General features: G+C 35.8%; 1 protein-coding gene across 1 annotated transcript; it reads left to right on the forward strand.

The window, feature by feature from the left end:
• The first annotated feature begins 1,625 nt into the window (after window positions 1–1,625).
• On the forward strand, window positions 1,626–27,241 carry LOC138697542 (apolipoprotein D-like). Its single transcript, XM_069822872.1, has 5 exons — window positions 1,626–1,755; window positions 6,918–7,079; window positions 10,979–11,201; window positions 23,555–23,706; window positions 26,708–27,241. The coding sequence occupies exons 2-5, from the start codon at window positions 6,930–6,932 to the stop codon at window positions 26,969–26,971; spliced, it is 789 nt and encodes a 262-aa protein (XP_069678973.1). The 5' UTR covers window positions 1,626–1,755; window positions 6,918–6,929; the 3' UTR covers window positions 26,972–27,241.
• The last annotated feature ends 296 nt before the right edge of the window (window positions 27,242–27,537 follow it).

Genomic DNA, 27,537 nt, shown 5'->3' on the forward strand with positions numbered 1-27,537 from the left:
CGAGGTTCGACGTCAAAAGTTAGCCAGCAATTCTGCTTCAAGTGGTTGAGGAAAAACCTCGGAAAAGAGAAGCTTAACCAAATGATTTTCAGTATGTAAATTATAGGCAGAACACCAGAGGCCGTGACATTTACCCATTCTAACAATGATACTGGCATTGAAACGGTTCAGTAAATATTGACACTGTATCGTTCTTTTGGTTCATCCACCACATTACAAAGACTTTAACCTCTTTTGGCGAACTTCACATGTCGAAAGCATTTCATCTTTGTCACTACTTCCACAAGGGTTGTAAATGACTTTTGGTATAATTTTGGTGTTGATCGATTCTTGTTTCCAATCATCTACGAATAAAACGAAGTCTGTACGGACTTTTACAGTTGTTTTGGTAATTCCGTAATACACTTCACTAAAAAGATTATCAGAAAGCGTTTTTCTGTTTTGTGGTTTTTAGGAAGACCGCATTTTATGAGAGGGAATGTTTAAAGTGTACTTATTCTACCACACTGAATGGGATATTGCATCACTAATTGTTGATTTCTGACGTCTTTTACCGATCACATTATCAAAAATAAATGACTTTTCCTGTTTGAATGTGAAGGCTAGGGTTAAAATATAGATTATGACGTACACGTGCGTTCACCGCGATGCTTACATCCTAATTATAATGTGGATGTGGTGGCTTATAATGTTCCAATAAATCTTAAGATCACATACAAATTACGAAAGGAATTTTTTCTTTTAAAGCTTTCTTGTGTTTTGTCATATTTATAGGTCATTCGTTATCTCGTGGAACATAGCTGCGCGTAAGGAGAAGAAAAACGTTGAGTGGGAAGCGTCCCTCCCTCGCTATGTCTCCACTCGCAAGTAGCTAGCTCGCTTAATCCCATTATAAGATTCTTACTGTAACCTACTGCGTATCCCTGCATTTGGCTTCACGAGATGACGAATGATCTATAAAAACAATAACCGTCGCAAAAACCACATTGTCTTTTTATTTATTTCATTCTTTTTCTAGTTTTTAACGTGCTTTACGTTTTCTACCCATTTACGCGGTTTTAAGAGTGACTTACGTGTCTCGTACAAAACAATTTCACATGTAATTGCACTACCCTCGCTGCTGTGTATTTTATTGTAATTCGTGTCCTATATATAACCCATACACCCCACATTTCCACTTGTGTGGAAAACTTCAATGACAGTAACAATTAAATGTTGTAAGGGGAAATGACAGAAGAAATAATTAAAAGGTATTCGATCATGCACCCTCACAAGTGAGTTTTGGACTTAGAAGAAATGTCTATGTGAGCTCCAAGCCTGTTGACTGTATGTCTCACTCTGTTTTCACCGTTCCGTTTCAAGGATAGTTTGGGTATTAATTAATTTACGGCCACTGGTTATTGAGCTAAGAAATCGAAAGAACAACAAACTAAGGCGATTTCTTTTTCTCACTAAAAATTATCGAATTTGAAATTCTGTTCCGGACCGCATTTGAACCTGTCCGAGGGCCGCATTTGGCCCGCAGGCGTACTTTATCTATCACTGACTTAGAGGATTTCTTTTTTTTTTGTAAAATCCTGTAGGAACTATTCTTACTTCTTCTCACATACAGTACGGAAGTTCTACATTCAGTCTTATCTTGGAACGGACTTACATTAAGTTTATAATCACATTTGAAAGAACGCCGTGACCACAACAGTGGAGAGGGGGTTATAATCAAGACGTGTTCTCTTATCGCCAAGTTTCAACAGTCTGGTGAGCTAACTAATATGTTTGTAAATTTATAGGTTAAATTTTAGTACGAGATAAAGTATAAAGATGGAATTCGATAAAATAAAAACCATTTTCGCTTTACTAAACAGCATTCTGTCCTTTTGTCAGAACAAAGAATAAAATGATTCTCTATGATTTCATACCTAAGTTGCAAGTGTAACCTATAAAGCAACATAAGATTATTTTCATAATAAGTAAAACGCATCTAGATTCTACAGATTTTCTGTTTCATTGTATATTTGTCATCCAATGCATATTATGTTTTTCCTATTTACAGAGTTTTGAATAGTCTATTTAAATTGCACTTCTTAAGAGAAAGAAACAGATATATTATATCAAAGTGAAAATGAGTTTAGAAGTTTTTTTAGTTCGTTATTTAACGACGCTGTATCACCTACGAGGTTATTTAGCGTCGATGAAATTGTGATAATGAGATGGTATTTGCGAGATGAGGCCGAGGATTCGCCATAGATTACCTGGCATACCTTACAGTTGGGGAAAACCTCGGAAAAAAACCCAACGAGGTAATCAGCCCAAGCAGGGATCGAACTTGCTCCCAAGCGCAACTTCAACCGGCAGGCAAGCGCCTTAACCGACTGAGCCACACCGGTGGATAGTTTAGAAGTAAATAATGTGACAAGTTATTGAGAGGATTGAAATTTGAATATTCAGAATTTAAAATGACTTCACATTAAAATATATAAATTATATTTGGGCCCTGATGTTTCAACTTCCGTTCATTTAGAAATGTTTGTAGGGATCTTTGTTTCCATGTAAAACCGTCTCCAACGCAAGATCGTAGAAATTAATTATTATGAATAGGTCTACTTGTTTTACAAGTCAACATTTTAACTGGACACAGCCTATGTACATACTTACGTACTTACTTACTTACTAGCTTTTAAGGAACCCGGAGGTTCATTGCCACCCTCACATAAGCCCGCCATACGTCCCATTCCTGAGCAAGATCAATCCAGTCTCTATCATCATATCCCACCTCCCTCAAATCCATTTTAATATTATCTTCCCACCTACGTCTCGGCCTCCCCAAAGGTCTTTTTCCCTCCGGCCTCCCAACTAACACTCTATATGCATTTCTGGATTCACCCATACGTGCTACATGCCCTGCCCATCTCAAACGTCTGGATTTAATGTTCCTAATTATGTCAGGTGAAGAATAAAATGCGTGCAGTTCTGTGTTGTGTAACTTCCTCCCTTCATCTGTAACTTCATCCCTCTTAGCCCCAAATATTTCTAAGCGCCTTATTCTCAAACACCCTTAACCTATGTTCCTCTCTCAAAGTGAGAGTCCAAGTTTCACAACCATAAAGCACAACCGGTAATATAACTATTATTCTAACATTCAGACTTTTTGACAGCAGACTAAATGACAAAAGCTTCTCAACCGAATAATAACAGGCATTTCCCATATTTATTCTGTGTTTAATTTCCTCCCGCGTCTTATGTATATACATATTTATTAAATAAATAAATAAATAAAAATAAATAAATGAAAGTAAATAAATAAATAAGTGAATAAATAAATAGATAAATAAATAAATAAGTGAATGAATGAATGTTTACAATAATTCAACAAACCACAGTAAAGGCAAAATTATTTATACTGACTAGTTGCTGCTTCTTTTGTTTCGGCATGTTGAATGCCTTACTCACTGACGTCAAGCATGAACCGTGTGTGTAGGGTCCAATGTCTCTGAACTATACCCCATATGCAACTACACTGTTGCCGCTTCCTTGGTGACTAAGTAACCAAACGCAGGACACTAGTAATCACTTTCAATATGTGTTTCATCTACAAGCGCATTTGACATATTCCAAATACACACTTTTTCAACTCATAATTACAATTAAAAAAATTATCCATCTTCCAATTCATCCACACCAGACATATTTTCATCTTCTACAGAATGATAATGGTCGTTTTTTATTCCTGTACTCCGAAAACAGGTGAAGGAATTTTCTCTCTGAAAGCATAGCCTATGTTGTTCTTTAGTCGTTATTTAACTATTAAACAATTTAACGTATGTACAATTGGTGATAGCGAGAGAGTACTTTGCAAGATCAGGTCGAGGTTTCGCCATGGATAACCTGACATTTGCTTACAGTTACGGAAAACTTCGGAATTAAGCCGTTGCCTTACCCCGTATGACGTTTTCGACAAGTAAATTCTATTTTTCTATTTAAATCCAAGACCTTCCACCAATCTGTTTTAATTGGTTATTTTACGACGTTTTATCAACTGCTATGGTTATCTAGAGTGTGAGGGAGATGAAGGTGATTATGCAAGCGAAATATGTCCAGAGCCCAGCGCTGAAAGTTACCCAGCATTTGTTCTTATTAGGTCGAAGGAGAACCCTGAAAAAAAACTCAACCAGGTTAATAGTCTCAATCAGAATTTGAACTCGGGACCGCTCGTTTTCCGATCAGACACGCTAACCTCTACTCCACAACGGTATACTTCATCAATCTTCTTAAACTTAATGACCTACCTTTGAAATTAATGTACAATGTGTTCACACTAAAAGTATACAGAAATAACAGCTTATAGCGTAACTTGGATAAGATGTATTAAATAAATTTCTTCTGCATTGTATAGAGTAACTGAAAAAGTATTTATTTCCACTAACACGCTTCAACATGAGCTCGATAGGTGCCAAAACGATACTCAACCTCTCGCCAGGTGTTCACCAACATATCAGGTGTTATAAGCTCAACTGCTTGAATAATACGCTGTCTCAAATCAATAAATTACGAACTTTTCTGATGTACACAACATTTGTAATAAATCCGCACGCAATAAAATCTAAGGTAGTTAAATCCGGGGATCTATGCGACCAGGAAGATGGTCCAACCCTACCAAGCCAGTTTCTTGGGAAGGTTACATCCAAAAAAGTTTTAACATTTCGATGGAAGTGTGGTGGATCACCATCCTGCTGAAAACTTAAACCTGGCGGAAATTGCGGCATAGCAAAGTTCTCCAGCATATCGAAGTACGTGACTACCGTCACTGTAAGCTCCATAAAAAAGAATGGGCCAATTAGTCCATTTTTGTGCATTCCCAACCAGACATTGACTTTTGGCGAGTCCCTTTCATGTTAAATCACTCTGTAGGGATTCTGAGAACGCCTTATGCAGCAATTATGACGATTAACCTTCCCGCAAACGTGAAAGGTTGCTTCATCACTGAATAACAACAAATCGACATACTTGCGATTTTCATCGATACGCCGAATCAACTCATCATGGAAACTAGCTCTCTTGCGACAATCATCTGGTTTGAGTTGATGAAGGAGCTTGAAGTTTGTAAGCACGCATACGGAGACGTTTGCGTAGAATCTTGTGAACTGTTGAACGAGGAATCTGCAGTTCCCTACTAGCCTGCCTAATTGATTTACGTGGGCTTCTAGCAAATGATTCACGCACCTGATCCACAGTCATTTCGGCCACATGCTTTTTAGAATGTTTCCCTGTCTTTGAAATCAAGCTTCCATTATCTCGTAGAGTTCTATCCCACTCGTAAATGGATTTGCGTTTAGGGGGATCCACATTCCATTCCCTCTGTATGCGCCGCTAAACACGCGTAACAGAATTAAATTCTGCAAACCAGAGCACGCATTGAACCTTTTGCTGTACCGTCCACATCACTATTGACAAGGAACTAGACTGATAAATGCAAATTTTCATTCATGTAACAATGAGCTTGAAACGAAACATTTCACACAAAAATGGCCATGTAACAATAAGCATGAAACAAAACATTTCACACAACAATTGCCGTGGAAAAGATATGAAACGAAATCTTGAAGAGGTTTTATATTGATTTATCTTTATCTTAAGAAATTATAATATACGATTGTGAAACTGTAAGCCATTACTTCTGTATACACTTAGCGTGGACACGGTATTTATTTCAGTTTTACTAATAATGTCGTTAAGGTCTGTATAGATAAGTAAGAGTACATCTAACAAGAATTTGTTGAAGTCGTCAAGTTACATAGTTTTTTTTTTTTTTTTAGGGACGTAATGTTTCTTGTTGCTTCCTCTTGAACTGATACGTCATTCAATTGCCATTTCCTTTTTTTTCCCCTATCTTTTATTGTTTTATTCTTCCTCTATGTAGTCATGTGTAAGGATACAGAAATAGAGCAATGTTGTGGTTATTCTAAATAAATTTCGAAACTGTCTCTTCTGGCTATGTAACGTTTCGGAGCTACAGAATGTAGCCTATGATTATAGAAATTACACAATTGAGGGGTGCTCTCTAATAACAAGGTAATTTATGTATACCTCGATGTAGTCTGTTGCCACAATTAATATATCAAAATAACAAATTCAATAACGAGATTTTGACGAATAATACATGAAACTTATACATATAAACAATCAATAATACTAATTCAAAAACGCAGATTTACAAAGGCATTTCTTTGTTAATGAAAACAATGTTACTTTTACTTACTGCCAAACACCCACTTCTTACATATACCTTGTTACTGTAGAGCACACCTCAATTTTTCAATTAACTGATACAAGTAATGTCACAGGTCTGAACGTGATTTTAACACAGACTGTACTGTGTCGTTCAGCTATATTCGTAAACGAAAAGTATTATCAGACAACTGCTTTGTCTACTGGAAACTACGGAGGAGAACATTTAGAAAGCGACATCAGGACTAGAAACGCCCGTACAGTGGATTCCAAAGTGAAGATCAAACTTGAAAACCGCTGGATCCAACTAACAGCATGGTGACCGCCTAGAACCGAGGACGACCAACACCTGAGATGGAACACGAGTTCGTTGAATCAAGAAACCACGTACCAAGTACGAATTACTGGAGAGAAAGGGACTTACAGTACAGATACGGAATTAAAATTTTGAGCTAGTCTTGATGGGAATCCACCTGCAATTTCGCACGACTGTCCAAGCAGCATATATACAGACCCTACAGGGTCTTTTGTTTACTGGACATGCGCAGTGTGTTGTAAGCGAAACTTACATAATAAGGCAGCTCCAAATTTTATTTTCGTATCTGTTGTACAAGCATTATTTGATTCCGATAATGACTCCGATGCAATATTCTTCAACAGCTCTATACTGTAAATTGTAACGTTTATTATTTTAGGTCAAGTGGAAAATGTCTACAGTCAAGCTACTTGTTCTATTCGCTGCTATGGGAACTTTCAGCACAGTGTCTGCCACCCTGACATCAAAAATCTCCGGCTACTCTTATCACATTGGTAACTGTCCAATTGTTGAAGCACAAACAAACTTCAATATGAACCTGGTAAGTTCTTTATACAATATGCTTATATAAAAATTATACAGGGTGTTTCACGAAGATTCTGCCATACTCTAGGATCTGATTCTTGACATTATTGTGAAGAAAAAGTTCTTATATACATATGTCAAATTTTCTATAGTTTTGGATAAAATCACGGTTCTTCCTTTTGTAACACGCATCCTTGTGAACTTCTCTCGCTCTCTCTCTCTCTCTCTCTCTCTGGACGTCTGGAGCTGTGCTATTACAGTACAGCTGATAGCAGCGACTCGCTCGTGACATCAGGGCCAGGGTTAAAGATAACGCAACACCGTACAACGTATCTATGGAAGTTGGAGAATGCGACGCGCGTAGTTTAAATTCGAGCGACTTCATGTATTACAGCAGAAGGTGGAGTCTTTGAAAACCGGATTTAATACTGATTTTTCAGGTAAGTAATAATGTGAATGTTTTTAATGAATTTATAATACACTCAGTGCCATTCTCGGAAATAATTTAAGTGCTTAAACCTTCATAAATGTGACGTTTATGTAACTCAATTTTTAAAATATTACATAACTTATGTTTAGATTAACTTTTTTCACCACAATGATGTCAGAAATCAGATCCTAGAATATGGCACAATCTTCATGAATCATCTGTATATATGGAAAGAATGCAAAGAAACATTATGTCTCCAGGAAGATACTTTTGATGTTTCACAGTGTTCTGGAAATTAACATTTCCAAGGTTGCGGAACTATGTACAGCTTCCATAATCAAGACAGATAGGTATGACCAGAGGGGTTGCCTAATCAGTAGATCTAATTATGTATTGAGCCCAACACATACCAATACATACTTGTAGAGTAAAAAAAAAAAACATATCACAGTATTACTAACCTTTACGCTATGTGGCGTTAAGAGATCCTGTTTGTGTTAAGTTTTTAAAAAGTTGACGAATAGTTTCCATACCTGAAACAAGATTGCCAGAACACTTTTTTGAGAATCGTCTTACAACTGTTCTACAAGAGTTCATTTTTACATACATATCGTACTTAATACTTTTATTCTAGACAATACTTATGTCATGGTATGACTAACACTGGACAATATAACTTACGCACAATTATAACAATTTTAATATAGACCTGAGTAACACGTCAACTCACTAAGAAATTTTAAATCAAACTGACTTGCGTGACGTGGTGCAGCTCATCGTATATTTCATTTCGTGATAAAGTCGGAACTCTCACAGCAAGGAGCCGCACTCTGACCGCCCCGAACGTGCTAACCGCTCAGTGGGCATTTGCACAGTGTTCTAGATCAGGGATGTCGAACAGCGCTCTCAAACTGTAAAACGATTAATATTGTTTCCTATGGGTAGCTGAGGTAAAACGACAGTCGGTCAGCTCGCAGTGTGTTTATCAACTCTGACGGCTGATATGGATATGGAACGACGATTAAATAGTGAGTGGACAGATTAAAATTTATTTATCTTAAAGGACGGGAAGGCACATTGCTTAATATGCAGAAAAGAACTTGGATACATTAGACATCATAATATTAAAAGACATTTTAATTTTAACGTCATGCTGAAGCTTATGGACCAGAAAAGTTATCCGGTTTCACTCGTGAAAAAACTGTACAAGAATTAAAATCGCGATTGAATTCAGAAAACCTTCCATCATCATCGGGTGTTAGTAGAATAAGTTTGGTTCGTGCTAGCATAAAATTTGTGGAATTATTGCAACGGCTGCAAAGCTATTTACTGACGGAGAATTTGTGAAAGGCTGTCTATAGCTGTTGCAAAAGGGATATATCCGGAACAGCCTACATGATTTTAAAACTATATGTTTATCTCGTAATATTGTTGCAGAGTGCGTATCATAATGGGAGATAACATGGAGGAACAACTGATAGCAAGAATGAAAAACTTTCACTTATTACTCACTATAGCTCTTGATGAAAGTACCGACCGGAAAGATACAGCGCAGCTAGCTACAGTATATTCATGAGTGTCGATTCAGATTTCAATGTTCATTGAGATCTTGTAGATGTCATTTCACTAAAGGATCGAACTCGAGGAGGAGATATTTTTGAATCTGTAACAAAAACTATAAACAAATTTCAAGTCACGCTAAAAGTAATTAATTTTACACATCAAAACAGTTTACGTTTCTGAACTTGAAGTTGCACCGCTACAACACATACACACAAAGTTGATATTTTAAACATATTAACAAAAATATTATTATTATTATTATTATTATTATTATTATTATTATTATTATTATTATTATTATTTACCTGTTTCCGTCATTAACGAACAACATTCATGGAATGACCCAGTAGATTAAACTATTATTATTATTATTATTATTATTATTATTATTATTATTATTATTATTATTATTATTATTATTATTCACCCTCATGTAGGCTACATTCTTTGTTTATCAGAGTTCATCAAGTACAAATCTAAACTGAGTTCCTAATCAATTGGTAAGATGTATAAAAGTTATCAAAGTACCAGCCGCCGCAGTCTCGCTTTTGTTTACGATCATTTGGCCGGACTGCTTGCTACCTGTGTTCAACCGTTGCACAGTAAAGGAGGAGTGAAGGCTCTGCAGTTCACAGCTCGAGAGCACTGTTCGACATCCCTGTTCTAGATGTAGAGATCCATCGGTTTCGCGATCAGGGATGACACGGAAAAGAAGCAACCTGTGCGTTGGACATTTACAAAGAACTACTCCCCAGGACGAGGCTCAACACTGTGACAGTCTCAAATCATATTTAAGGTAAAGGTTGCTAATACTGCGATATGAATAATATTGCGAAAATTATTTTTGAGAATTTATTACAATTTTAATGAGCGAGAGGAAGATCGGTTTTTTGCGTCAACGTATTAAGAAAATGTTCGTGGACAAGTTTCTGCACAAAACCGTTCCTTTTCTTGCTAAGTAAGTTGTAATAAATTCTCAAAAAGAACTATCACAATATTACTCGTATCACAAAATTACCAATCTTTACTCTATATAAATTAAATAGTTTATGATCGTTTTATTTCTTGCACAATCTTAATGGCTAGCCAGATATTTTTATTTCTCATTGTGAATGACATTTGTTCACAGATGTTTATTGAAGAGTAAGTTACACTGATGTGAAATTTCAATTTTCTAAACAAATACACGTATAAGACTGAAATTTTGTACAGTTATTGTAGCCTTATATATAGTATATTAAATTTCATCTAATTTTGTTTAAAAACATGTGAATTATTAATATTTTTGTTAATTTAAATTATCTAAAAAATCGTCCTATAAATTGAAAATCTGTGGCTGAAATTTCACTTTTATAACTTTCAAACACTCCAAAACAAAATTTATTATCCAATGTTTTCATTTCTTTAGCAAAAAAAGGAAAAAATTATATAGTCAACTCCAAAAACAGCCAAAAATTTAGCAACTCCTGCAAAAAAAATAAAACATTTAAAAGAATGAGATATAAAAAAATGTCTGATATTTTGTTCTTTTACACACATATTAAAGAAGTTTCACAAAAAATCATTCATGTAGTACAAATTGTGTAGGATAAACACCATTCTTATCAAAGCAAAATGTGCAAAAAAACAAAAGCAGAGAAAAATGAGTTTGGAATATCTTCAATTAATAAGTAAACCTATGCATATTTCTTTTTTAAAATGACTCCTGAAACATGCAATTGCAGGGGCATAAATGCATGAAAATTGCTTTAGAGCATCCTCAGACCATGAATAATTTGTAATGCTAAAAATTAAAAATAGATTTTTAACCAAAAAAAAAAAAAAAGAAAAAGAAATTTTCACCAAGGTGTAACCCTTAAACTGGACGTTATTTTCCTGCGTAACTTAGCATTCTCGGTAAAGTCTGTTATATCTAATTGCAGTTTATGGGTATGTGGTACGTCTTATATAGAACCTCGACAGGAACTGACTGTCTCACGTTGAATATCGAGGCGACAGACAATCCAGAAAAATTCAGGGTCATAGAAGTCAGCAAGCACCTGTTCGTTGGACTCACTAACATCAACCATAAGTACAGTTACGAGGCAGAACTCACCGTACCGGACAAGAGTGAGCCAGCGAGGATGAAAATCAAACTACCAGCAAGTGAGTAGTTTCCTCCTGATTCTAGATAAAACAGGTTGATAAATAGATCACTAGAAAACCATTTCATTTCCCTCATTTTTTACTTTAACCTTGTTACTGCTACATGGATCGAATGACAACTTATTGAACAAACTAACAAGGGAAGTATCACGCCCTACATGTCGAAACTTGCCTCGAAACTTTAGTGACATAACCGATGTGCTAGGAGACGACCACGTGTGAAATATTAGCTGCCTGTTTTCACTGCAAGGCCCCGAAATCGAAGCTGGAATCCTTCTATAACGCAACGCAGTTGGACATCCCTGGCTCACCGGTGAGAGGAGTGGAGTGCGCGTGTGAAATGGAGTAAACTCTCTCACGTCCCATGGTGTCAATGGAGCATAAACAAGAGACAGAAGTGACTCGTATTGGTTGAATGTTGAAAACAATTCTTCTCGGCACCATGCACAACGAAAAAACAGTTCATTGTGACACTGCTCTTCACATTGTTTTTTCATCGTTTCAGGACAATATTTCACGGGTACTACAAATTCAGGAGGTCGTTCTGTGGTGTATCTGCTTGCAAACCAAGAATACCTCATCATATCCCGGAATCGTGGAGATGAAAATTGAAAATGGATTGCAATTTAAGTATAGTATCCCTATGAAAAACTTCATCGTGAATATCTTCGCGCGTCGCTATTTTTCCTGATAAGCGGCAGTAAAGGGCTTTCCACTGCCGGAAGAAGAACTTATCAAGCGATGGTATTTTTCCCATAGCACCAAGAGGAATCTGGAGCAATTCGATAGTCTTCTAGCATGTTCAAACCAAGCAAAAATAGTTTCTTATACATAATTTTTTTATGTTTTATGGGATGTGTCGGTATATTTTTCATCTGTTTCTTCCATAAATATAGTTGTCGCTATGATGTAATGCGAAGGAAGTTCCTGTGAACGTTTGATATTGAATGACGCTTTTTACCACATTCATTCAGTCAGAATTTCACAGCTTTCCTCTTGTAGTCCATGCTGACAACTACATTTACATTTTTTACAGGGCTTGCGACATAGCTTGAACAGAACGATTTGCAGGGGGACTGACTGTTCGTATCACTTACTTCTCGGGATTCATTGTCTGACTCGAATATCGAACTCAGGCCTGCAACATTACCTGTGGCAAGAGCAAGGGTCTTAAGATCAGTATCACTATCACTTGAACCACAATTACTTTCTTCACCTACATCGAGAGTTGTCTCCTCATACCGGTCCACTACTGTACAACTATTTTCAATGAGTTCAATCATGAACCGGGCCATTTCTTTTTCTTTCGCGTTTATGTTTCCCGAAGACAAAGCAATATTCTTACGGAAATAACTCGTGGCGAACTCAAGCACATTAATCGAATTTACGTCATGCTCCGTGAAACTCATTGCAACAGTTCTCCTTTCTTAAACAACCCTCAACTTCGTACTGTTTACATTAACCCTGTAGTCGTCCTCTTGTATTACTGACCTTGACTCACGTGCTTCTGTTCGCTGTTGGTTGCCACCGCTCCACGGCTTGCACACAGGAAGGGCTGTCCATTCCAACCTGTAGCGATTAGTATCCACTTCCCTATTGCTTATATTTATTTCGGGGCCTTGCAGTGAAAACAGGCAGCTAATTTTTGCTCGTGGTCTTCTCGTAGCTTACCGGTTATGTCACCAAAGTTTCGAAGCACGTTTCGGCATGTAGGGTGTGATACTTTCCTTGTAAATATTCAGTATACTAAAAACAGGTTTCCAAAAAGAAAAACTGATATGTTAAAATATTGTTTTTTGTAAATCCAGTTTGCCACATTATTATCAAAATATTTATTCCATATCTTACGTCTATAGAGAACTGATTGGAATTCTATCTGATTACTAATTATTGTTGAATAAACGTACTTTCCCAAGGGCAACTTCCATTTAAAAATAATAATCAATACTGATAAAACATAAGTTTATTTTTATTTGTTTAGTATACTAATATAATATTGGATGGTGTTGGTAAATCAATTAAAGCATTGTTGGCAATTTTGGATAAAGGGTGTCTAATTCGTATGGGTTTGTTCATTAATTTATTTGTCGCAGTGGATCTTTTAAAATATTTGTAATTTTTACCACTACAATTAGTGTTAAAAATAAATAAGAGGCTAATATAATTGTGATTAGGTTAGTTGGTTGATTATATAGTTTTATTAATGAATTTATTATTTCGTTATATTTATTATAAATATTTTCGTCAATCATAATTTCTATATTATTAATTATTAAGTCTATATTATTAATTAATAATAGGATAAAATTATGGTTACAATTTCTTTCGGCAACCCTTACTGAAGAGCAGCTACCCTTGTGGGATTTATATTACGTTCTGAATTTTAATAGCTTTCCCAAGTACCTGATAGCACTGTACACAAAACATAATAATATATGTACGATCAATCTATTTTAGATATGGAATTTTTTTGCATACTACATACTTTTCTAAACAAATGCATTCGTCTTCTATTTCATACTTAAGGCTATTAAAACATTTGCTTTCTGGAACAATTGAAACTGCAAGCTTTCGTATTCTTTCTCTTTAATTGAAGAGAAAGGAATTAAACCCTACCTCATTATACTATACATTAGGAATAAATTCAAATAACTCTACTAAGTAGACAATGGAAAGGAATTACAGCCAGCAACACACTCACTAAATCATATATAATTATTGAAAATATGAAAAATCATTATTACATATAATACACTGCTCCGTCGATTTAGTACAAAGCCAATGTTCACCTACTTAAATATAACACGCTGAGCAAGTTCCCAGCAATCGACAAGCATCATCTTTTGGTAGAGCAGTGGTATTAAATCTATGGTACGCGTACCCCGAGGGTTGTCTCAAGGAGTAGGCCTACGAATCCCACTGATTACGTATGTTAAAATGCTGACATTTATTTTATTATACTTGTTGATAATTATTGCATTATATTATAGTTTCTTTTGCAAGACCCTATCAACTTTTGTTTTTCCTTGCTTGAATAAAATTTTACGTAAATCATTATTATTATTATTATTATTATTATTATTATTATTATTATTATTATTATTATTATACAGTTGTTATTCATGCAAAAATAATAATAATAATAATAATAATAATAATAATAATAATAACTTACAAATGGATTTTAAGGATCCCGGAGGTTCATTGCCGCCGTCACATACGCCCGTAATCTGTCCCTATCCTGTGCAAGATTAATCCAGTTTCTATCATCATATCCCACCTCCATCAAATACATTATTATCCTCCCATCTACGTCTCGGCCTCCCCAAAAGTATTTTTCCCTTCGGTCTCCCAACTAACACTCTATATGCATTTCTGGATTCACTCATACGTGCTACATACCCTGCCTATCTCAAACGTCTGGACTTAATGTTCCTAAATATGTCAGGTAAAGAAAATGTGTGCAGTTCTCCGTTGTGTAATTTTCTCCATTCTCCTGTACCTTCATCCCTCTTAGCCCCAAATATTTTCCTAAGAACCTTACTCTCAAACACCCTTAATCTCTGTTCCTGTCTTAACGTGAGAGACCAAGTTCACAACAATATAGAGCAACCGGTAATATAACTGTTTTATAAATTCTAACTTTCAGGTTTTTTGATAGCAGACTAGATGACAAAAGCTTCTCAACCGAATAATAACACGCATTTTCCATATTTATTCTGCGTTTAATTTCCTCCCGAGTGTCATTTACATTTGTTACTGTTGCTCCAAGATGTTTGAATTTTCCCACCTCTTCGAAGGATAAATCTTCAATTTTTATGTTTCCATTTCGTACGATATTCTGGTCACGAGACATAATCATATACTTTGTCCTTTCGGGATTTACTTCCAAACCTATCGCTTTACTTGCTTCAAGTAGAATTTCCGTGTTTTCCCTAATCAATTGTGGATTTTCTCCTAACATATTCATGTCATCCGCATTGACAAGCAGCTGATGTAACCCGTTCAATTCCAAACCCTCTCTGTTATCCTGAACTTTCCTAATGGCATAGTCTAGAGCGAAGTTAAAAAGTAAAGGTGAAAGTACATCTCCTTGCTTTAGCCAATAATTGTAAAAATGTAAATAATAATAATAATAATAATAATAATAATAATAATAATAATAATAATAATAATAATAATAATAATTTATTTTTAGTACAACATTAATCGTAGTCTTTTGTTAATTCTTATATAATTGCAGTGTAGTTTGGGGGAACAAATATATTTTGGGGATACGCTAGCAAAAAAAGATTGAATACAACTGAGGTAGAGCAAGAAAGTCAAGGAATATTATGGACAGTAAGAAATCGAACTTACGGGAATGGGTATTTAAGAGTTGTTAATTCATTATAAAAAAGCGAATCTGATACAACGTTAATACAAATTAATTTTATTTTCTAACATTTACTGGAAATGTGTTTCTATACCGGATGACTGGAAAGAAGCATTAAGTTTACTGATTTTTAAAAAAGACGATACGAAAATTGCAATAACTAAATAGCCCAAAAAATAAATAAAATTACGGTATACCAAAACTTACTATGAAAAGAACAAAGTGGAGTTAGGGAAAATAGGCCAGTACATTTAATATTTTATTACGACACAGATTATTTTAAAAGCGTGTAAATTATATACACGAAATTTTATCACCATCATCGGCTACGACAAAGAGTTTGACCAGATGGAAAGACTGAAGATATACGTGGTATGTCTAAAAAGTTCGGTGAATAGTGTCATATCTGAACGGCAACTGGGCGCATGTGCTTGTGCATGCGCAGGGTTCTTCAGAGACTTGGGGAGAATCGATACACAGCATGCAATGCATGTGACTGGCAGTGTAAACAGACTGCGACCAGTTGAACGTAGTCAGTGTGAGAGGAAGTGTCACAGCGCATTGGAGCAACGTGTGAACATCAAGTTCTCCTACAAATTGGGGAAGACTGCAATGGAGACACATGGAATGTTGGTGCAGGTGTACGGGAGGGAAGCCGTGAGCAGAAAATGTGTTTAAGAATGGTTTAAACGCTTCCGTGAAGGGAAGGAAATAATTGAGGATGAGCCACGTTCAGGTCGGCCATCGACAAGCAAAACCCCAGAAATGATCGAGAAAGTGCGACAAATGCTGGCACAAGATCGGCGACTGACTCTAAGATTGATTGGGGAGGAATGGGACATTAGCAAGGACACGGTGCATACCGTCGTCCGCGATGATTTGGGTAAGCGGAAGATCTGCTCCCGATTTGTGCCGCCCAAGCTCACAGACGAGCAGAAAGCAAAACGGATGGAAACTTCTGGTGATTTCATTTCCATGTGTGACCAGGATTCATTGCTTCTGAAAACCATCGTCACGGGAGATGAGACCTGGTGATACCAGTTCGATCCGGAATCAAAACGGCAATAGATATCATGGTGTTCACCGACTTCCCCGCGACCAAGAAAAGCCGTCTGCAAAAATCCAAGGTGAAAACACTGTTGATCGCCTTCTTCGACAACAACGGCATCATCCACAAAGAATTTGTTCCTGCAGGTCAAACCATTAATGCTGCATTTTTACCAGTCCGTTTTGAACCGATTGCCACAGCGTATCCGGCGGGTTCGGCCAGAGTTGCACAGGACTGGAAAATGGATGCTGCTCCATGACAATGCCCCTGCACACTGTGCGATCCGTGTGCGCCAATTCCTGGCTCAGAACATGGTAACTGTTCTTGAACATCCTCCGTACTTCCCTGATCTGGCTCCTGCGGACTTCTTCCTGTTTCCCCGCTTGAAGGCGGCCATGAAAGGTGAACGTTTTGCGGACGTGAATGCCATCAAAGATCGTGTGACAGGCGTTTTGCGATCGATTCCACAGGAGGCCTTTGCTGATAGTTTCCAGAAGCTGTACGAACGTTGTCAAAAGTGTGTTGTAGCGGGTGACGACTATTTTGAAGGGCAATAAAGAAAATTTGTTTGTATCTTTGTTTTGTTTGTTTTCTGATAGCATTCACGGAAGCGTTTAAACCATTCGTAAACACATTTTCTGCTCACGGCTTCCCTCCCGTACACCTGCTCCAACATTCCATGTGTCTCCGTTGCAGTCTTCCCCAATTTGTAGGAGAACTTGATGTTTACACGTTGCTCCATTGCGCTGTGACACTTCCTCTCACAGTCTCACACTGACTACGTTCAACTGGCACAGTCTGTTTACACTGCCAGTCACATGCATTGCATGCTGTGTATCGATTCTCCCCAAGTCTCTGAAGAACCATGCGCATGCGCAAGCACATGCGCCAAGTTGCCGTTCAGATATGACACCATTCACCGAACTTTTTAGACACACGACGTATGTTGTATGTAAAGAGATAGGCCTATCTGTGTATACTTATATTAGGAATAGTGCCATTCGTGTATTTAAATACAAACATTAAAATAGACTTCAGATAAACCACAGGAAAGTGTAGAAAAACTAACAAAGCATTATACATGAGTGTATTTATTACTCGTATTATTTCACTTGTACGTATAAAGGTGTATTCAGGAAATGACAGATAATTTTAAAAATAAGTTTTATCAATACTAATAGTAATCTCACTAGAGGTCTTGATTTATCTAGATATAATCAAAACTCGAGTGTGTTTTAATTGACTATTACATGATTAGAAGAAAGTATATAAAGATACAATTAAATATTAATTAACTTACTAAAATTCTATTTCACTAATGTTAGCTTCACCAAAACTTTTTTTTTGTCCACACCTGTGGAGTAAAGGTTAGCGCTTCTGGCCGCGAAACCAGGTTACCCGGGTTCGATTCCCGGTCGGGGCAAGTTACCTGGTTGAGGTTTTTTTCGAGGTTTTCCCTGAACCCAATATGAGCAAATGCTGGGTAACTTTCGGTGCTGGCTCCCGGATTCATTTCACCGGCATTATCACCTACATCTCATTTAGACGCTAAATAACTTAAGATGTTGATAAAGCGTCGTAAAATAACCTACTAAAAAAAGCTTTTGAACGGAGCCGCCATTTTCAGTTGATTATCTATGCGGCCGGTAAACAAAATATGACGATCGCAAAGCATATTTTATATTACCGTAAAGAATTTACAATTTGAAATATTGGCAAACAAAGAAACAAATGAAGAGTCCACTGCAAGAATGATGGCTGTCATTTGGAATACATTTTGCAGGAAAAGCAATTGATAGTTCGAAATGCTTAGCGCTCAAAGCTTAACTGTGATTTTCCGATCATTACTGGACAATGACTATCAGTGTTAATGTCATATACGGTAACTCTCTATGTACAGCTGTCAAAAGAAAAAGTGGCCGCTCTCCTGTATCAAAGTTCCCTTCGGGTATCTTCGCTACAATTCGGAGACAGGCGATGTTACATGTTGTTGGACCACGTTGCCTGATATCTACAGTTATAATTGAAATATACTGTGTGTTATTCGATAGCATAATGGTAGCATTCAGGCGTCTTATTCATGAGGTCCTGCGTTCGACTACAACCTCGTGCTTTTTATGTCCTTTTTTGTTCTGTTTTTGAGAGAGACAAACTAGACATAATGGCTCCTTTTTCTTTTATGATTATTTTAGTAATTAACATCAGGTTCATTAATATATTATGCCATGACTTTATCATTATCATTATGATATTGTGGCTGCAAATGGAAAGAAAAAAGATTTTATTCTCAATAAAATATCTTTCGTGGCATAAACATAACAAATTTACTGGCGTCGGCCTTAAAATATTCAAACAATTAAGCGTTCAAAAAACAAAACAAAAAGCCACAATTCAATATTTAGTCTATCTTCCTCTTATCTCGATCATCTTGCAGTCGAGTGGGCATGGAATTGACTAGTCTTTGCAAATAGCGACTGTTCTTAGACACGATATTCCAGGCATTCTGAACATACACACATAAATGTTCTGTCCATGGGCAGGTCTTTAACTGCAAACCCAGCAATCTCCAATCTTTCCTATTTTCTGCCTTCCTCTTAGTCTCCGCATATGATCCACATATCCTAATGTCGTCCATTATTCTTTTCAACCAGAGACCCAACCAATTCCTTTTTCTCTTTCTAATCAATTTCAGCATCATTCTTTCTTCACTCACTTTTTCAAACACAATTTTATTTCTTATTCTGCCTGTCCACTTTACACGCACCGTTCTTCTCCACATCCACATTTCAAATGCTTCAATTCGTTTCTCTTCATTTCGTCGTAATGTCCATGTTCCTTCCCCATACAATGCCACACTCCACACAAAGCACTTCACTAGTCTCTTCCTTAGTTCTTTTTCCAGAGGTCCGCAGAAGATCCTTCTTCTTCTATTAAAACCTTCCTTTGTTCATGTTTGCAGTTTTCTTAGGAAGGATAGGCCTAAATGCGGTAACATCCCGTTGCTTTCCGCACACCACAATCTCTTTCGCATTTTATTAAATTCCAAGGGGCCCAAGCGTGGAGATGAGGAGAGTGGATTTGACTAATTGGGCCCTCCGGACTTCACCGAAAGTCACGACAAGGGTTAAATATTAATTCTATCAGGATGTTTGACCCGGTCAGAGACCGGGAAATCTCAATTAGCCTTTGCCCCCCGCATCCTGGACTAGCTTCTACGAATCATCAGAAGATCTTAGAGTGTGATTGGGCCAATTTTTCCAAAAATGTTTCCACACTTTTGCTCTCGTAGCTCAGCGGACGAACGTCGGAATTTAGATGTCAACGTCTCAGGTTCAATTCCTCGTTACTCCTTTTCATTTTATTGTGGTTCAATTGTATGTAATAATACAAAAAGAAAAACTAATACCAGTATTATGCAACTGGATTTTTCCAAACCTAATATTAAATTTATGTTATTTATATCGCTAAAGAACGATTACAATATAAATAACTTGAATATTATTTATACAGTCTCACTAAAGAACGATAACAGAATATAAATGATAAATATCGGTTTGTTTAATTAATATATTGCGAAAGAACAATAACAATATAAATAACTTGAATATTGTTTTATAATGCTAATGAAGGAAAACAGAATATAAATGATAACTTGAATATTATTTAAATCGCTAAAGAACGATAACAATATAAAAAACGTGAATATTATTCATATCGGAATTTCACAGATTTATTACAGATGTATTTAAGGAATTGTAGAAGAATAGTAATTAGTAACAGTGTCCTATTTATTCTTCTTGGAGCCAAATTTGTAACTTTTAAAAGTATGGTTACTATGTTGAAGTGTATGTGTTGTAACGGATGCTTGATTTGTTATGTATGTGAGTCAGTTATGTGATGCTTGATGTCGTCGCAATGTCGTAATTATGGTTTGATTGTGTTTGTGTGACTATTGTGTATTAATTTATGATGTATGGTACGGAAAGCTCTATATTTGTGTTATAGAAGTGTTACGTATGTGTGTTGTTAATGTTTTTGTATGTTACAAATTGATACCTGATATTTGTTTTGCAATCGCAATGCCTAATTTACGGATTGTTTATGTTTTGTTTACATCGCGTAAGCTAATTTAATTTTCTTTTCCATTTCTCTTTATGCTTATCTTTTTTGTGTATAAAACTATTGCTCTAACATACATATGAAAAATACGGCTAACCCCCATTGGAAATACAATAATAATTATTATTCATATCGTTATAATACGATAACAGAATGCAAATGATGACCTGAATTTTGTTCATATCTCTAAAGAACGATAACAAAATATAAATAACGTGATATCCATAAAGAACGATAACTGGATATAAATGATAATTTGAATATAATTTACATCGCTAAAGAAAGATTAAAAAATAAAATGAAAACTTGAAGAAGGCCCGAACCCACGACCTTTGAATCATTAAACAAGCACTCTACCACTGGTCCACGAGGCGTAGATATGGAACACTTTCATAGTTCCGGAACTGCTTGTACAAGCACATGCATCGTGTAACATCGCCGCGACCCGAAGTGGACTTTGAAAATATTCGCTGTTCACGAGTGCGGCCACTTTTTTTTTTGACAGCTGTACATTCTGTATGTCATCAGCTATGCATTGACAGTCTTGGTTCATTTTCGACAAGAAAGTGACATCCATCATTCTTGCAATGGACTCTTCAAATAGTAGGGAGGTGATAAAAACAGAAAACAGTATATAAAGATTAGAAGAAATAAAGTACTCTAATACAATAGAATAGATACTGACTTACTAAAATTCTATTTCACTAATGTTAGCTTCACCAAAACGTTTGAAGGAAGCCGTCATTTTCAGTTGACGATGCGGGAAACAAATGACGATGGCAAAACATGTTTTATTACAATTTTCAGTTTGAAATGTTGACAAACAAACAAATGCTAGGGAAGTGATAAAACATACATATGCTGGGGAAGTGATAAAATTGTAGTGATAAACAGCCATGATTAGTTGAAACACGTCCTTTCGTACCGTTTTATTAGTCAAAAGTAGTATGCCGTAGTAAAACTGTAATAGTCGTTAGTAATACTTCCGCGAATATTTTATTATTTACAGATGATCAAGTGATATTAGCAAGTACGAAAGATGATTTGCACACAGCTACATTTTCACTAATTGATGTTGTGAAATAACGTAGGCTAATTTAAAACAGTTTGGATATTTGGGTTGTGATCTATTACACATTTCAGCGAGAGATGTTCAAAATAAAATTTACAAACTTCAGAAAGTAATTTGTGTACTAAAACTCATATTATTAAAGACAATTTTAAGTAAAGAATTAAATTTTACAAAACAAAAAATGGCTTTCTCGGTTCTATTACTCGAAACCGAAAATTTAATCTCAGGTAAAAATTAACATAAAAGTTGGAAAGCCATTGAGATGAGTCTATTTAAACCACTGATACGATACAGAATACATATTTTTTAGTAAATTGTTTTACGACGCTTCATCAACCGCTATGATTATCTAGAGTCTCAATGAGATGAAGGTGATAATGCTAGCGAAGTGAGTCCAGAGTCCAGCGCCGAAAGTTACCCTGCATTTGCTCTTAGTGGGTTGATTGAAAACTCCAAAAAAAAACCTCAACCAGGATTTCATCCCGGGACCGCTCGTTTCACGGTCAGTCATGCTAGTCGTTACTCCACAGCGGTGGACTATACAGCATAAATGTAGATCAAGTGGACATAGAAAACCAGAAGAACAAGGAAACGTGCGAGAAATCAGTTGAACCTTAGAGAGGAAGCAGTGGGCCCTTAAAGCTATTTATGATGAATTAATGATGATGATTATTAGTAATATTACTAAAATTTTTATTTTAACGTGGCACATATCCGTAGTACCGGTAATCATTTTCATCAGATTGCAAGTTGTCAAAATGTATCGTTTTCAAATGTTTCGCTGTAATATATCGTATGGATAATAGTCGTACCGGTGTGTGGAAATTATTTGCTTTATCTCCCACATGGTTCCTAGCACTTCCAGCAAATATATATTTATTAATATTTCAGCAAAAACAAAAGGTCTTAAGACAATGAGGTTAAACTATTATACCATATTAATTAATTTAAAAATTTGTCTCACCCTTTTCAACAACGGTAGGCCTATTTCGTCTAGTGGCATTTGTTGTTCTGTTATTCTAGTCTAAAAATAAATCATACATATAGCTTTCTAGGACACTGAGAGAGCATATTTGTTATATGAATGAATGAATGAATGTAGTGCATATATGATACACAATTATACAAACTCATGTACACAACATCCTTCGCACGAGCCTGTACGGCCGTTCGTGCTGTAACTATGCACAGTTTGAATCTTCAAAGAAAACAAAAAGAATACTACTAATAATTGAATAGTAAAACAACAATAATTGTTACTGTCACTACAGTTATCATTAATTATCACAATTACAACTAATCTAACTTCATGCCAAAGTTCACAAGAATAATAAAAAATAATAAAAATAAAATAAACGTATAAAAAACACAGTGAAACATTTATACAATTCAATTCAATTTCTTATTAAAATTGCAATAAATAATCCAAATAATAAATATAAATATATGAGTGACTGTCCAGGATGAACTTTAAAATCATTTCTTATTTAACGTTTTTCCCTATGTCATTACGCATTTGTATGTACTTAATCATGCCAAGGATTGATAGCTTCTACATTTTTTATTCTTGTACTACATATTTCACAAAGTTCCTTATAGAATTTATTTTCTTCTGTTTTTCCCAGCACGTTACAAATGGTTTATCGATAGAGAAGGCGTTGTTTGAATTATTATTATTATTATTATTATTATTATTATTATTATTATTATTATTATTATTATTATTATTTGATTTACAGCTCTCATCAAGAAGGCATCTTTCGTGGTAATCATGACGGATTACGAGACGTTCGGCTTGGTATTTTCATGCCAGAAGCTGGCGTTTGCTAATCGTCAAGCAACCTTCATCATGTCTCGATCACCAAAACTGGCTCAAATTTATATTGATAAGGTGAGCATTGCAAAGGCTTCATTCACACTATCGCACGGTAAAGCATCACTTTTATCATAAATGTCACAGATTGACCTGGGGAAGTCTTACCATTCGTGATTGCTTCTTCTTGACTTAATTAAAAAATTTCGATCTATACCATTATATTAAAAGCAAGTATTCTATTATGCAACACTGATAAATGAAAGATAGACATATTTTGAGTCAGTGCTGTGTAATGAATTACTAGTTTTAAGTATATGATACGAGGAAATAGGAAGCAAAGTGCAGTCAGAGTCAGTTTAGGCTCCGTTGTCATTTTTCCACTTATAGTCGGGACTCTGTTATTCCCGGCGTGGTTCCTCCTCTTTGCTTTGCCTTAGGAAGTTAAGGCTCTATAAAGTCTAGGTAAGTAGCGTCGTTCGCCATTTTTGTTCTTCCGTTGCCGAGCTACCAGACGAAGAATCTATTTGCCACACTTTTAAACATTACCATGTCGTAGCTCCTATGATAATAAATCAAACGCATTGTAATTCAGCAAATAATTGAGCTGCAAATAACGTCCTCGTGTGCTTTCTGCGAACGTCAACGAAGGAGGCAAAATGGCTGACGATTATATTAAGTATTTATCGAGCCTTAGGAAATGCATAACATCATCAGCAACGAATCACAAGACGCACACGTTTAAATGTAGCCAACCTGCAACGTGATTGGCTGCCGGAAATAAGAGCGACGGGACTATAATAACGCGGAATTCATAAGTCTGTTCAACGACTTGAAGTTGTCATCATTTTCTTCATATGACAGCACACGAATATTACAGAAATTTCAATGTATATACGGTTCAATGTATCGTGAGGTACTAAATTGTAGCTTCAACACTTTTCCTTCGTTACTTGATCATCTTCTTAAATCTAGTGATTTTCTAAGTATTACGTTTACTTCATCAGTGACAACACCTACTCGAATACACTCATGTTACAGATATCATGATAGTCATTTTGTAACTGTTGGATTGGCATAATTTCAGATAATTTGCAATGCATTATACTGTATGAACTAAATTCACTAATTCAGACGTCATATAGTGCGTATACAATATTTCATATCTTCTTCTGCTTCACTGTTCGGAATATTTAAAGTATTTTATATTGCCATTACGAAGAAAAATAATATCCATAATTGGCATCTGAAGTGGTGTTTCTTTTAACGTCCTTAGCAACCTAAAGAGAGAAATATGAAGTTATAGGTGTCCTTTCTAAGGGTTACCAAGAAGATATAGCGTACTGATCAATCCAAACAAGATAATATTTTAATTTAATGTATGCTACTAATTTTAATATAATAATACAATAACTATTTTTGTTTTGATTATGTAACTTTGAGTGGACAGCTATCTCTTTCAAGAAATTATTATATTTTAATTTTTAAGAATAAAAATGGTTATTTATTATAGCTAAGAAGTCTCTTAGGATTTGCAACCCGATGTCCTCGAGATGGGAACTGTGTAGGCCCAAACGGTTGAAAAAATCAACTGAAAATCTTATAATTGTTCTTGCACCAAAAGCAACCCAATCGTTTCCCAGTTCTCTATGTTGTATTTGTGTGAAAAGTATGAACAACAAGGATCGTAATGATGTTTTTCTCTAGATTTACATCTTGTACTTGAGTGTCTCCTCTTTCATAAAGTACCGTTTGGTCAATTATGTATTCGGCAATGAATTAAAGGTTTTAAAATCACTCTCTCCATGACAGCCAATACATTAGCAACAATAAAATCCATACATTTATTCATGTATAGCTCTCCTTCATTTTCAATACAAAAAGCAATATATTTTGCAGTAATACAAGAATTAGACATTAGCTGACCCTTAACAGAAACGTGACATTCATTTTTTTCCACCGTACCCTTTATTTATTACATTTAGTGATTTACAGTGAAGGTTGGTAACATCTTTGATTCTTGATACCTCACCTTATATTGCTTTCAGTATAATTCAATACTATATATCCTACAGATATTTTGAGGCACAGAGACATCTGGAAGGATTAGCAAGTACATACATTTACACAATAGATACATCTCGACGTTATAGTTCACCGTAAGGATTGGCTTAGTAGGAGCTGACCTATTGATCCTACTTGGAGACTGGATTCTTTCAAAATTACTTATTCTATTACTTCTAGGGAAAATAATCTCGTTCCACAATAATAACAGAAAAGATTATTCTCTAGCAGATATCAGCAGCAATGCCAAAATTTTGGACTCAAATTTGTTATTTTGGACATTAAGTAATGAACACAAACATTATCTCAATCCCTTAATAACTTGGTTTTTGACATAAAACGAAAGAGAAACGCTCAGAATATACCAGAGAAAGATGGAGCAAAAAAAAAAAAAAAAAAAACTATTGGGTGTCAGATTGCAAGACAGAGTCAGAAATGAAGAAATCAGGTAAAGATGCTGCAGCCAGTTTTCTGAAGTGGAAATGGGCAGGACAAGTTATGAAAATGGACTTTAACAATTGAATATATCGAACTACAGCCTGGGACCCAAGAAATAGCAGCAGAAACGTTGGTAGGCACAGAGAAGAGGGGGACGACCTTAAGAGTAACGTCGGGAGCCTCCCTGTCCTTTGCCATGGTCACCGCTCTGTATATGCTGCTAGACAAGAGTCTCCTTCACCGAAATGTCAGTCAAGACCAAGCTAACCTTCCGATGGAGTTCCACCGTGCTTACGTTTCACAGATAATCCGTTAAACCAGTATAACGTTATGAGATCCGGTGACTTCGGAGGCCAGGAAACTTTTACAAATCGATTAAAAATAACAGCATGAAGGAGAACTTCAGACCCTTGGTTACTTAACAAAATACCCTTTGATCTCGCCTACGACTCCAAAACGTTAAGAAATCAATTACTTTTCATCATTTAATATAATTATATATTTTTTATATTCTATTTGAAACACGTTTTTCACATGTGTTATTTTCTGAAGCTGTATTCTCTTATTTGTTTTGCAGATTCGAAATCGCCTTAATGGTTATGGCATTAACCATTTCGCTTTGAGTAATATCAATCAGACCTGCACACCATACGACGAAAACACGTGGGAAATAAAAGTGAACCCCACGACTCTGACTTTGAAGGGCATCGCCAAAACCATCGGACATCACGTGAAGTATGGGTTCCAGCAGACGGGACGTGCTGTAGGAAATGGAATCAATTCTGTGGCGCAGTGGACTTCAGGGTTGTTCGGAGTGAAGCCACGCCGAGATCCGAAGTGACAAGCTCAATAAATTCCGAATAATTATCTTCCCCGTCCTAAAAGGGTCGTGAAAACAAGCTGCAATATAATAAATACCACCAACCTATATAATATAAACTATTGTTGAATATGGATTGCTAAATTGTGACAAAACTGCCGGAAATTAACTAAAAACTAAGTACGTCCCTGATATTAAGGAAGCCTACTTTGTTTATTAGTGATCACTGTAATAGTAGAAAGTTCTTCAATATGCATTCAATGATGCCCTTAAAATATGAAAAATATGCTCAAAAATTTCGTAAAATCTAGTTCGAATCTATGAAAACTTAGATGTATTTATTGTTCAGAAGTATGTGCTTTTCTCGATATCTAAAATTAGGAATAAATTGCAGCATAAATACTATGTTTCGAATTTTCCCAATGGAAAATTTGTACCTGTTGTCTCTCAAGTTACTCTTGTAACTAGAACACTTTTTTCGACATCACAATGTGTTGTTATTGGTGCGTAGTCAAAGGAGAACAATTCGACGGGTTAATTCAAAAGAGCAACAACTCAAAATGCAAAGTTTTGAGATAACTGCATTT

This window comes from Periplaneta americana, chromosome 1 (genome assembly GCF_040183065.1).
Source record: "Periplaneta americana isolate PAMFEO1 chromosome 1, P.americana_PAMFEO1_priV1, whole genome shotgun sequence".
Lineage (NCBI taxonomy): Eukaryota > Metazoa > Arthropoda > Insecta > Blattodea > Blattidae > Periplaneta > Periplaneta americana.